The sequence below is a fragment of the Mirounga leonina genome, unplaced genomic scaffold (assembly GCF_011800145.1).
Source record: "Mirounga leonina isolate KUSES-001 unplaced genomic scaffold, KU_Mleo_1.0 Mir_127, whole genome shotgun sequence".
Classification (NCBI taxonomy): domain Eukaryota; kingdom Metazoa; phylum Chordata; class Mammalia; order Carnivora; family Phocidae; genus Mirounga; species Mirounga leonina.
In genome coordinates, this window is record NW_023270316.1 from 79,021,292 (window position 1) to 79,033,951 (window position 12,660).

Genomic DNA, 12,660 nt, shown 5'->3' on the forward strand with positions numbered 1-12,660 from the left:
GTAGGTAACTGGTTCATTACATTTTTAAAAAACTCATTTGGGCTGAGCGTGGAGCCTAATGCAGGGCTTGAACTCTCATGACTGTGAGATCAAGACCTGAGCTGAGATCAAGAGTTGGACGCTTAACCGACTGAGCCACCCAGGCACCCCAATTTATTACAGTTTTTGAGTTATATTTTGCATATCCTAAATGCTTAATTCAGTACCTGGTATATAAATGTATGGGAGAAGGAGAAGCTGAAGCGGAATTGGTACTTATTGAATACCTGCTATGGTCAGGAACTTGACAAATGCTTATTTATTGATAAACAGAAAGACAGGAAAGGAAAAAAGAACTGATGGAATATGTGTGTATGTGTACGTGTGTGTGTGTGTGCTCATGTATATATAAAAGGTGTACATATATTTTACAGATATATGTAATATATATGTGTTTTACATATTTCATCAGATTTAAATACATATATTACATATATCAGTAAAATGTTTAGATTGGATTTCCTGTGCTTTTTGTAATTTGCCTCTGATGGAAATCCCAAAAGAGGAGTTTTACAAATGTTTTGACTAACAGCATTACTGGAATAAATATTCAGCTTTCCAAATTGGTAACTTAAAAATACAACTCTCATTTGCATATACAATTTCTAGAATTTTTGTTTAAAAAAAAGCCCCTTTATAAACTCTGTACTCTGTAGTAGGAGAGAGGTACACCTGACATTTATACCTTCATGTGTAGATAAATGTGACCCTGTGGTGGTAGGAACAACTCTTGAGAATAACAAACTCCAAGGTCGTACATCCAGGAGAGTTAAGAACATGGACCCTCACTATCCAGAGATGTGGACACCAGAATTTCAGGTACTACCCCCCGTTCTCCTTGGTCAAACAGGAAACACCCCATCAGGTGCTTGCCTGGGTCAGACACTGTGTTAAGTGCTTTCTATGTATTAACGCACCTCTCCCTCTCAACAACCCTATTAGGTAGGTCCTATTTTCACTCCCATTTGACTGACAAGGAATCTGTGACAAAGAGATTAAGTAAGCTGCCCAAGATCATGTAAGACATGGTGACTTAGAAAAAGAGGTCCACAGATGCTGAATGAACACCAGGACTGAGGAATTAATTACAATGACCTCAAATGCAGGGCAATAAGCTAAGGGCCAGAGGAAAGGAGCGTGTCCTGTTGAAGACACAAAACCTCATACACTCTGCTGTTATGTGTCTGACCTATTTGGAGGTGGCCGGGATGTAAATAGCTAAGACAGTGTTAAAAGGAAAAGGTCAGTGATAAAGAATCTTACTGCATAAACTGGCGCGTGGATTAGGTGGCGGGAGCCAGCGCTTCGAAGGCCGCCTGCCGCGCCCAGCAGTATTTCCTGAGAGGCCCGCCTAGGGCAGGAATCAGCAAACCACAGTCTGGGAGCCAAGCCCCACCCATCCCCTGTTTTTGAACATCAAGCGAGCTAAGAAGGGTTCAGACATTTTTACAGCCTGGGAAAAAAAGCAAAAGAACAACAATATTTTGTGACACATGACATTTATAGGACATTCAAATTTCAGTGTCCAAAGATGAAGCTTCAGAGAGGCCAGCTTAGCCACTCGCTTACGTGTTGTCTATGCCCGCCTTCATGACACCGCAAGTATGGCCCCAGCGCCTCAACTGTCTACTCCCTGGCTCTTTACAGAAAGTGTGTGCCGACCCCCTGGCTTAGAGAACACTGTACCAGGAAACAGGTGACACATCAGCAGACAGACCAGCAAGGCAGACTGACACAGAAATTTCTTCAGAATCTGTGACACAGAGACTCCTTTGGTGCCACAGTGAGTACTATCAACTCTCTTCTAATCTTTATTGCTAATAAAGTTCCCTTTGTGTTACACACCAGCCTCCAAATGCTTAAGATACTAGGGCATTCAGCACAGTCAGTCTTCGGCTTTCTGAGGTGAGGAGGGCGCTGACCCTGGAACTGAATGTGACAGGAGTGATGTTCTCGTGAAGGGAGTCCTCAGTCCCCCTGGCTTCTCCGGGCTTTTTTTGCCCCGTAATAGTCACTCCCTTTTTTCCTAGAGATCAGCTACATTTTTTTGATGTGATTCTTTGAAGTTGGGTATATTTACATGTGCTCTTGCTATCCCTCCTCCTTGGGCTGTGATCTTTGTCCGCAGGTGGTGGTCACTAAGCACAAATTGATCACTCTGCCTGTGACACCACTGAGGTCCACAAAACTGTGAGAAGGTATTCTAGTAAAAAAAAATTTACCCTTGGACTATAACCTCAAAACAAAACTTCAAATTTTAAAAATAAAACATGGTTACAATGTATTTTATAAAAGACATGTCCCTCAAAAAGTTGTCCATAAAGTTAATTTCTGTTCACTGAGTCATATTACCCTACTCTCATTATACAATTATTTTTAGTGTAAAACTAAGAGAAACACTGTCACAGGAAAAGTTCGCACCCAAGACATAATAAAAACTAAAAAATGCAGCAAACTATTAAGTAGCACACAGAGTAAATAAAAACAATTTTTAAATGAAACCTTGTACTCAAGTCACAAAATGCAACCATCACGCTAAAATGTAAGATGTAAGATGGTTACAAGAAGGCACTCTTGTTTCCTGAGGACAGATACCCATGAGAAGCAGATGTGTTCTGCGGATTTCCTGTCTTATAATGCAAGCCAACACACTAGGCAGGAATATGATTACTCCTCTCACCTGGCTTATCCATGCAGACCATACATATGCTGACTATGGAGACTTGGAACTTGTCGAATATAGCGCTCCTTGTGGAAACTTTCAGTGTGACTTACCTTTTTTCTGAATTGCTTGATGTTTTGGCACTGAGCAGCTGAATGAAACCTTAACCCCAAATTTGGCATTTAAAAGAGCAATGCATTTCTACTTCAAGGAGTTGAAAGAAGTTCACTTCATTTTAAGTTAGTTCTACAAAAACAAACTAAAGTATTGAAAATCCTGGAATGGATATTCAATATTCTAAACCAAATGTTATTGCTTTTTAATGCAGTTTGTATCAAGTAATAATAGTAATAGTTACTCAGCATCGAGTGTGTGCCAGGCATTGCAGTGAGCCCCCTTCCATGAGTTGTGCATGTAATTTTAAGTTAGTTTCAAGCTCACACCACCTCCCAGGGTAATACACTCGGGAGTGACAGAGCTAGGGCATGAGGCCAAAGGCTGGATGACTGCCGCTACTGTGAATTTAAATTTGGTGGTAATAGCAGCAGCAACCTTTCTATACACACTATATCACATTTACTCTTGTGATATCTCATTTAAGATCCATCAGAATCAGCTGGGGCCTTGTCAGAAATGCAAATTCGTGGGCGTGGCCCAGACTGGTTCAGAAACGCGGGACTAGGAGCACCTGGGTGGCTCAGTCAGTTAAACGTTTGCCTTCGACTCAGGTCATGATTCCGGGTCCTGGGATCAAGGCTGAGCAGGGAGCCTCCTTCTTCCTCTTCTTGTGCTCACCCTTGCTTGTGCTCACCTTGCTTGCTCTCTCTCTCTGTCAAATAAATAAATAAAATCTAAAAAAAAAAAAAAAAATGCTGGACTAGGAGTTCAGCAGGCTGTTTTCACAAGCCTTCCAGGTGACTCTGCCACATGCTAAAATTGGAGAACCACTGAAGAGGACAGGAGTTGAGGCTTATTAAACAAACTAACAGCAAAAATAAGGCTGTAGTAGGACTAGCTTGATCCACAAAAAAAAAAAAGGGACAGTTTTCAAGGGCCCTCAAGCATTTCATTTTATATAAACTAATCTGATATTTAAGTTCCCAGTGGTCCTCGCTCCTGGGCAATACTTTAAAAATCTAGTTGTAGGCACTGCATTTATTTTAACAGCTTAAGGCTGGCCTCTTTTGGATGCATTTAGAGAATCATCCCTTTCCACTATCTGACGTGGATCTAATCCAGACAGAAGTGCCAAATGTTTCCATGTAAAGACATAAATGTGCATCTCTAGGTTCACAGGTAGAGGTGGATGATGGGTAAGATCAGGGGCTGTCACATGTGGGTGTGTACTGGCAAGTCCTAACTCTAATAAAGAGGTCAGTGGCCACTATGCACACAGTGCCTGGCACCAGTGGAGTGGGAGGGAGACTGCTGGGGAGGAGGGGGGCGCCCACAGGGTGCCGCAGGGTGCTCGGAGAGGGCCCCATGAGGTGAAAGGGAAGAGAAAATGAGAGAGGCATCCACAGCATGGTTTATTCAGACTTCAAAGCTGGGACAGCCTGTACTGTGGCCTGTGCCAAGAGCTGGAGAAAAAAAGGCCAAAAATATGATTCTTGAAAAAGTGGCAGCATGGAATCAGCAAGGTCACCAAAAGAGGCCTTCCAACGTGGGCTGCGGAAGGAAATAAAGAAGTCTGGGGTGCCATGTAACTCAAGGGATCAGGAAATAAGGAACAAAAAGGCAAATGGTAGGGGGAAAAAAAAGAAAGCAAGAACCCTGAAAAGGAAGTATTTAATGCTCTAGACTTGTGCCAAAAGAACCAAGCAACATGAAACCCAACTTGTAAAAATGCCTCAATAACACAGAATTTCTACTCCAAAATTCCCTCCTGTGAGAATAAAGCTTATGTGTGCACTAGAACTGTTTGTGTTGAGCTGATATGGACTGGATGAGAGAAAAGAAAATTTATTAAAAAAGAGGCCAGGACCAGGAGGTGAATTTGTAACAGAAAGGCCTCTCCTTCCCTGCACTCAGGTATCAGACCTGGGGCAGCCTCACCTTTCTCCAGTGTGAGTCTTTTCTTCACTGAACTAACCCTGACCATGGTAGACATCCCAGGCCCGGGTAAGGCATTTCATTTTGTTCTGAGACACAGCATGATTGAAGGAGTATTAGGGAGAGGTCACCTTGGGGGGAAAAGGGGTGCTGAACCGCTCGCTCTTCCCATGTTGAAGGATCTGGCACCTCAGTGGCCTCTGAGGCACACCTTGATCTTTCTGATGTTTCTAGAGGCAGACATTAGTCTGACTGGGATAATTTCTTGGGGTAGGACTGTGGACACTGTCCTCTGGGCTCTGGCTCAGCACCAACCTATTCAAGGTTCTTAGAGAATGCCCTGGCCCTGATGTTTCTGAAGCAGATTTTCCAACATTCCAGATATCTGGGTAACTCAGGCTTAGGTTTAGGGGTTAACACTGGTGACATTTTGCAAGCTTACGAATATCCAGGGAAGGCTCTGAGAACTTAACAGAGGCTGTTGGGGGTTTTTCTGGGAGGAACTGGTTGGTTACTCTCAACTTAAGATTTTTAGAGGGAAGTATAGAAAACTTAGAAGATGGTGAATCAGTCCTAGAATTTTGATAAATATGTAATACTTCCCTAGGGATTATTCAAGACAATTACTCCTTAAGGGACACTCAATTTCAAAAAAGCTCGTATCACAGACTGCTTGCTTCCTAAGAGTAAGGATGAACAAGGAGCAGCAAGTTGGTCTGGTGAACCTAAGTTCCTCTTAACTGAGGCACAAAGCCTCGTGTGCTGACCTCTTGGCCATTAGGGACATTTTTGGTACATACAGGTCCATGATCCCTCATCTACAATTTCAAATTCAAAAGCTCCTGAAAGCCAAGTTTTCAGGTGGCAATAGGTAAACTTCATGGGCATAAAGCCTGACTGACCTGAAGCTATTTTTAGCCATCATTTATCCTTAGTGGTATTATTCACATATTTTGCCAAATCAGTAATAGCTGTATTTGACTGAGATGCTCCCCATGGGTATTATATATGGCTAATGCACTATAATACTTTTCTAAACTCCAAAAAATGCTGAATTCCACAACACACTTGGCCCTACAGGCTTTGGATAAGAGGTTGCAGGCCTGTAGTTCTCCAGCATATGAGAACTGTTGGGACAGATCTCTCAGACCCAAGACTCAGTTAAATCCAACCCCAGAGGGTTAAGTGAACACATGAAAGCAGGAATGGGGCCAGGGTAACAGAACTGAGGTGACATCTGAGGGTCAGGGGACACTATGGAGACGTCAACACCCATCATTACCATGGAGGGCTGACCAGATAGTAAATGGTTACTCCCTGATGTGGCAGAATGCCCTTGGCACCCCTGGGACTCAAGCTGAAAGCTGCTTCTACTAATTTCTGAAGCTCTGAGTAACGACGTCTGTGACCTAAGGGTAAACAGGCGAGGACTGTGAGGTTCAGCTGGAGAAGGTGGACTGATTCTTAGAGAATCAAATTGTCTTGCTAGAACTAGATGCCACTGATGACCGTAACTGCTTGAACCTATCTGGCAAAGCAGAGCTCAGAACTCTGGAAAGACTCTTTGGCCCAGCTGCAGTTTCTATCCCCAGGAAAGTTAGAACACCCACGTGCACTTCTCCAGCATAGCAGCAGTCTCGGCAGCACCTGAAACTCGTGTGTCTTTCCAACTAGATGGTAATGTCCCTGGGCACAGGGACCATGTCTTACTCATCCCCATGTCCTTGGCACTTGGCACAGTATTTATCTGGCAGCTGGTATGCATCTAATAAACGTTTGTGAATGAATGAAAGACCTACCTGAACTAAGGGTCCCATCTGTCTTTGTCCTGACTCCTAGATCACAAAGGGATGGGAGAATGAAGTTGGGCAGTTGCACGGACTTGGATCACGTATGCATGAGAGTGCGAAGTATGGATATGAGAGAATATTTATGTAGTTCTAGATCCCAATTTGGCATTTATTTTTCCAATTAGTTTCTTTAAAGCCACCAAATTTCTATGAAGTTTAACTTACACTGCCCCCTGACGTAGACAGAGAAGGCAGATTTTGTTGATGAGGAAAGAAGGAAGGAAAACTCAATCTTCTTATTAAGTAATGGCATGACAAGCAATCAAAGTCAAGGAACTGAGAGATGCAAACAAATTTAGAAATCACCTAAAGCCTACAGCATATACATGGTTAGTCCAAAGATAGAAGGCTGTCATGAACCATGTATCCTAATTCCAAGACTTGCACTATTTCTACAAGAAAAGTGTAAAGACTCAGGACTGCCAGCATTCTATAAGATCATCTTACTTTTCAAGGTACTGCCTTAAAATGTAAATTTAAAAAATGTAACACAGTAAAACTGCATTAGTATAGACATCTGTGTTCTTCTATCCAGCATGAACTTATTATTATTATTTTTTAAAGATTTTATTTATTTATTTGACAGAGAGACACCGCAAAAGAGGGAACACAAGCAGGGGGAGTGGGAGAGAGAGAAGCAGGCTTCCCGCAGAGCAGGGAGCCAGACGTGGGGCTTGATCCCAGGACCCTGGGATCATGACCCGAGCCGAAAGCAGACGCTTAATGACTGAGCCACCCAGGCGCCCCCAGCATGAACTTATTTAATAATCACTTAGCAGAAACAGGTATGGTTATTTAAGAAGTAAAATCCACTAACATTAATAGTTATTTACATAGCCGACTGCTTACAAAATTAATTAGAATAAGTGAGGTTTTACTGTGTATAGAGCAAGCAAACAAACAAGGGGGCTTTTTTTTTTTTTTTTTTGGATTATTCAAGATGTTCCTAGAAGCCCATGTACTGCCCATCTGTCAAATCCAATATTTCGAGGAAACGGGAACTACTCACCACTGCCGGCACTCCCCTCTCTTCTGCTGCGGGAGCCCCCACTGCTGTCTCTGCCAGACTTTATGCGCTAGAACAACAAGATGAGTTTAAAAGAATAAATGATAGTCCCTCAAAGTTGAATATAACTCAATGCTGATTTTTTAAATTAATGTTACTGTGTAGCCCTTAAGATTCACTGTTCCTACTCCCCTAAAAGCTGGGTTTGAACTGCTCCTTACCCGAGAGTTGATTCTATGGGAGAAAAGACGAGACTGTTATGTATGTAAAGGGTTCTGCCCGCTACCAGGGTCCTCAGGCCTTATGAAATACTCAGGTGGCGCTTCCACTTACAGGTGCAGCATGACTTTGCTTACAAACCCAATATTCTCCTGATGTGGAAGTTCAGGTCTTAAACTGGGGGGGGGGGGGGGGGGGGTGGGGGGAGCAGGGGACTAGGGAATCCACAGAAAGGCTATTTCCTGAGCTAGTCCTACTCTGTCTGTAATGGCTGGACCTGAACTATTTTGGGGAAAGGAAAGGTAAACTGGGTTTTGAAATTCAACTTCTACAATAAAAGCATGATTAAAATCTCACAAAACACCTAAGATCTGTTCAGTAGTCCACTTTCTTAGGTACAAGCTCACCCTTAAAACATAAGAAATATCTTCAAGCTGTGACATTCTTAGGTTTATTGAAGCAATTTATGGTTATTCTGTGTTTTGCTTAAGTGTTACTTTTTGTATTGACACCGAATCTGCCAGATTCTCATATGTCTAAAGCTGTGTTTACAGAGACAGGGCAGTCAGTGACCAGTCAGACAGCTTTTGATAAATATTTACTCCACAACTGACTAAAAATTTTAAACATACGTTGGTACCTTATTTAGATCTTCAAAAATATAAACACAATTTCATATTTAATTCAAAGGACAAACTACTATTCTCTCAACCCTGACAACTCCCCCGATATTTATAAATTATCAGGTCATGGGTGGGGTTATTGACATTGTGGTCTGCTAGGAAGAAAAAAAATTCCTTTCAGTAATTCAAGACTCATTTCTGTAAAATGGAACACTCTCCTAAAACTCAGGACTTTTTTTTTTTTTTTTTACAGAGAGAGACAGCGAGAGAGGGAACACAAGCAGGGGGAGGGCGAGAGGGAGAAGCAGGCTTCCCACTGAGCAGGGAGCCCGATGCGGGGCTTGATCCCAGGACCCTGGGATCACGACCTGAGTGGAAGGCAGACGCTTAATGACTGAGCCACCCAGGCGCCCCAAAACTCAGGACTTTTAAATACATGTAAACATGCTCACATTTTTTTCTGTTAAAAAAGAAACCTCCCTTGAAACCCCATTTCTCCCCTTTGCCCCTTCTCTTTTGAAAATCTAAAAATGATGATGTAAAAAAATAAAAATTTTAATGTCTGTAATCAGATTTTATTTCAAAACTTGTTTTTCATCTCTCCACGGATTATTTCTAGCATATTTAAAAGACCTACACAATGCTAAAATAAACTTATAAAGACAAATGCCCATGTAACTTGAAATGTTTTCAAATCAAATGTGAGACAAGATCTTGGATCCTGCTTTAGTAATCATACGTTTATAATGGGACAATTTAGGAAAGTAAGCACTTTCCACCATCACTACATATTTCACCCCATTGCACCGATTCCTTGCTCTCATCTAGAATTTCCCAATCCTTTGGCTCTCGTCCATCTTTTCCTAATTAATTCCCTTAAATTCTCACTTTATTTCCAGCCTACGATCACCCCACCACTCTAAGTATATCTTCTTCAGGACCTCCAGGCCCCTTGCTTGCCCACTTGTCTTTCTGCTCCACTCACAAGAAACCTAAAACCTGGCTTGATTCAATGACTTCTCTTCTTCCTCTCCTATTCCCAGGACACCGTGCCCTGCTGGACACATATCACATAAGCACACGACAGTGCCAGCCTCCAGGCGCCTCCTCACTGCTGGTTCAGCTTCTGCCCCCAGGCCCCACAGAGCAACCATGTTATTAATATACCACATTCTGTCCTTTTCATCTTTGGAAAATGACTGCCCCTCCTACTTTGTGAATAAAAGGCAGCCTGCACCCCTTGGATGTGCTCCTTCAACTACTCTCCTGTGGGCAGAGAATGTGGGGTTTTGTTTTGGGTTTTTTGGGAGCGGGGGAGAATAGAGGGAGAGGTAGGAGGGGCCAAGGGAGAATCTTAAGAGAGAGGGAATCTTAAGCAGGCTCCATGCCCAGTGTGGAGCAGGATGCAGGGCTTAATCTCACAACCCTGAGATCATGACCTGAGCCAGAATCAAGAGTCAGACACTTGACTGAGCCACTCAGGCGCCCAAAGAATGAGGGTTTTTTTATCCCCTTCCAACTGAACACCTATTTGCTGCTGAAAATCAACAAATTTCACCATACTGAATCTTTTGTACTTTGTTCTCTAACCCTCTTTGGTATTTTGGCTGAAATTTTTCTCTTCCTTTTCATATTTACTCAGTCTTTAATTCCTGCTCTTCCCATTTTGTTCTTTTCCAGACTATAGTCAAGTTTGACAGAATGCCTTGCAGCTAACTTTTCTGTGTTCAGCGAAGAATAAAAAGCATCTCTTTAAAAAGTGTTGCTAAGAGGTCCACAGTGCTGGGGGCCAGTGCACATTGCTCCAGGCCCACAGAAGCCAGACACGGCCGAGGTGGTCTTTCTTGTCTGGCCAAATGGCCTGTGCCTGGAACTGCTTACTGATGGCACTAATGAATACACATGTGTAAAATTGTCTTCTTCCTCAGGAATGTAGGTCCCCCAAGCATGAAGGAGAGAACAGTCTTCTTTTTCCATAATAGTTCCAGGAAGAGAAACAGGTTCTTTGAAAAATCAGTCTAAATAAATTTCTGGCTTTAACACTTTAAAGTAGGCGTTAGGGGCTCAGGGAGCTACACTATCCTGACTCACATAAACCTGAATCAATTTATCTTTCTTTCTTAGGTCTACATAAATCTGTTTCCATTTTTAAACAATTTTTTAAAATCCATGGCCTGATTTATTTTACATCTACTTTCTGCCCTCCTCTCTCCAAGTCAGAGTCCATATCCTCAGCTGGTATTTGATCATTTGTAATGATGACCCTGTAGAAGCATAAACTCTAGACAAGTGCTTCTCAAACTTTAGTGAATAGAAAAATACCTGGAGAACTTGTTTAAAAAAACACATACACAGGGGCGCCTGGGTGGCTCAGTTGGTCGGTTGTCTGCCTTCAGCTCAGGTCAGGATCCTGGGACACTGGGATCCAGCCCTGAATTGGGCTCTCTGCTCATCAGGGAGCCTGCTTCTCCCTCTCCCTCTGCCTCTCCCCTCCACTGGTGCACACACTCTCTAATAAATGAATAAAATCTTAAAAAAAAAAAAACCACATACACAGATTCTTGAATTTAACTCTGGGGTAGGGTTTGGGTAGGCCTGGGGTGGGGCCCAAGACTTTGTAATTCTAAGATGTGCCCAGGTGATTCTGAGGCTCTACTGGCCCACAGAGCATCCCTGAATAGCACTATTCTGAGACCCTAATGCCTAATCAAATTTTGGTGAGCTGATGGCAAGATACATTTTAATTTAATTCATAGTATGAGTTACCAACTTTTCTGAGTGCAGAATAAGTAAGGACTATACATCAACTGAAAATAATTATTTTCATCATCCTTTCCCCTACTATTCATAAGGTAGTAAGGCACAGTAGTTAGGAACATAGACTTAGGAGCCAGCCTGCCTGGATCTAAAGCCTAGGTCTGCCCCCAATAGGTATGTGATCTGGAGGAAGTTACTTAGCCACCATGGGCCCCAGTTTTCTCATTTATTAAAAAAAAATAATAAAACCATACCCAACTTCATAGGACTATTGTGATGATTAAATTAGTTAATAAATATAAAGTGCTTACTTAGAACAGTGCCTGTACCTATCATGCACTCAGTAAATGTTAGCTGTTGCTATTATTAAGGTCTAGTTAGGCAGATGTACTCAAGTGGAATTAAAGGGAAAACTGTAACCAGAACCATGAAGAGTGCTAACATTATTCACGAACATTCATCCAGAGCCTTCACTTCTTTTTCTTCCTGCTGCCAAACTTCCACCGTTATTAGCACTTCCAGAGGAGAGGAAAGCATAAAGATTAGGGGTCAACTTTGTACTCCTTTCTTTTTTTTTTTTTTAAAGATTTTTTTTTTTTTTTTGAGACAGAGAGAATGAGAGAGAGAGAGCACATGAGAGGGGGGAGGGTCAGAGGGAGAAGCAGGCTCCCTGCCGAGCAGGGAGCCTGATGCGGGACTCGATTCAGGGACTCCAGGATCATGACCTGAGCCGAAAGCAGTCGCCTAACCAACTGAGCCACCCAGGCGCCCTGTACTCCTTTCAACAGCTCTAGGTAAGAGTTTGATGTGATTATCTATGATATCCCTGCTTTCAATTACATGCCCATTTCACAAACATTCTCAAGTTCACAATATGGAAGTGTTCTTCTCCAGCAAGACACACCAAAATTAGACTGATTGTAGAGAGTTACCAGCTCTAAAAAAGATATCTGACTGTCTAACAGTGTGAAAATGCTTAAAGAAATCAAGACATATCTGTACAATAGTGTATTATGCAGGCATTAACAATGATTATATGAAGAAATTCTAATTATATAGAAAAATGTTAAGTTTCTGCATTAAGACAGGTTCTAAACAAGAGACACACAAAAAGCAACAAGTTCAAATTTAGAAAAGAAGAGTGTCCTTAGTTCAGAAGTTTATTTATTATACTTTGTTTCATAACTAATAGTGCTTTATGCACTATGCAAGCCAGGAAATAGAATGCTCTGCCCCATGGGCTCACAATCTCAGAAACACAAACCGAAATGGGACATGCAACAATTAAAAGATAAATTAGCTCTTAGAGAGAATTCTTTCTAAGTCTCTTCTCCCTAGGACCTTTCTTTTCCACTATTTTTTCTCTTCCATACTGTATTTATAAGCAAAACATAAGTGAGAAAATATCAAGAACATGTTCCTTTTGTTTAAGATTTAATGAAGAGTACCAAA

The 12,660-nt window shown here is 42.0% G+C and overlaps 1 protein-coding gene across 3 annotated transcripts in view; it reads right to left on the reverse strand.

Moving 5' to 3' along the window:
- IFT88 (intraflagellar transport 88) overlaps positions 1-12,660 on the reverse strand; it is a 156,574-nt gene that overhangs the window by 22,124 nt on the left and 121,790 nt on the right. For all 3 annotated transcript variants that reach the window (XM_035003737.1, XM_035003738.1, XM_035003735.1), the window contains one exon: positions 7,613-7,679. In XM_035003737.1, coding sequence (XP_034859628.1) covers positions 7,613-7,679 — 67 coding nt within the window. The remainder of the gene's footprint in view (positions 1-7,612; positions 7,680-12,660) is intronic.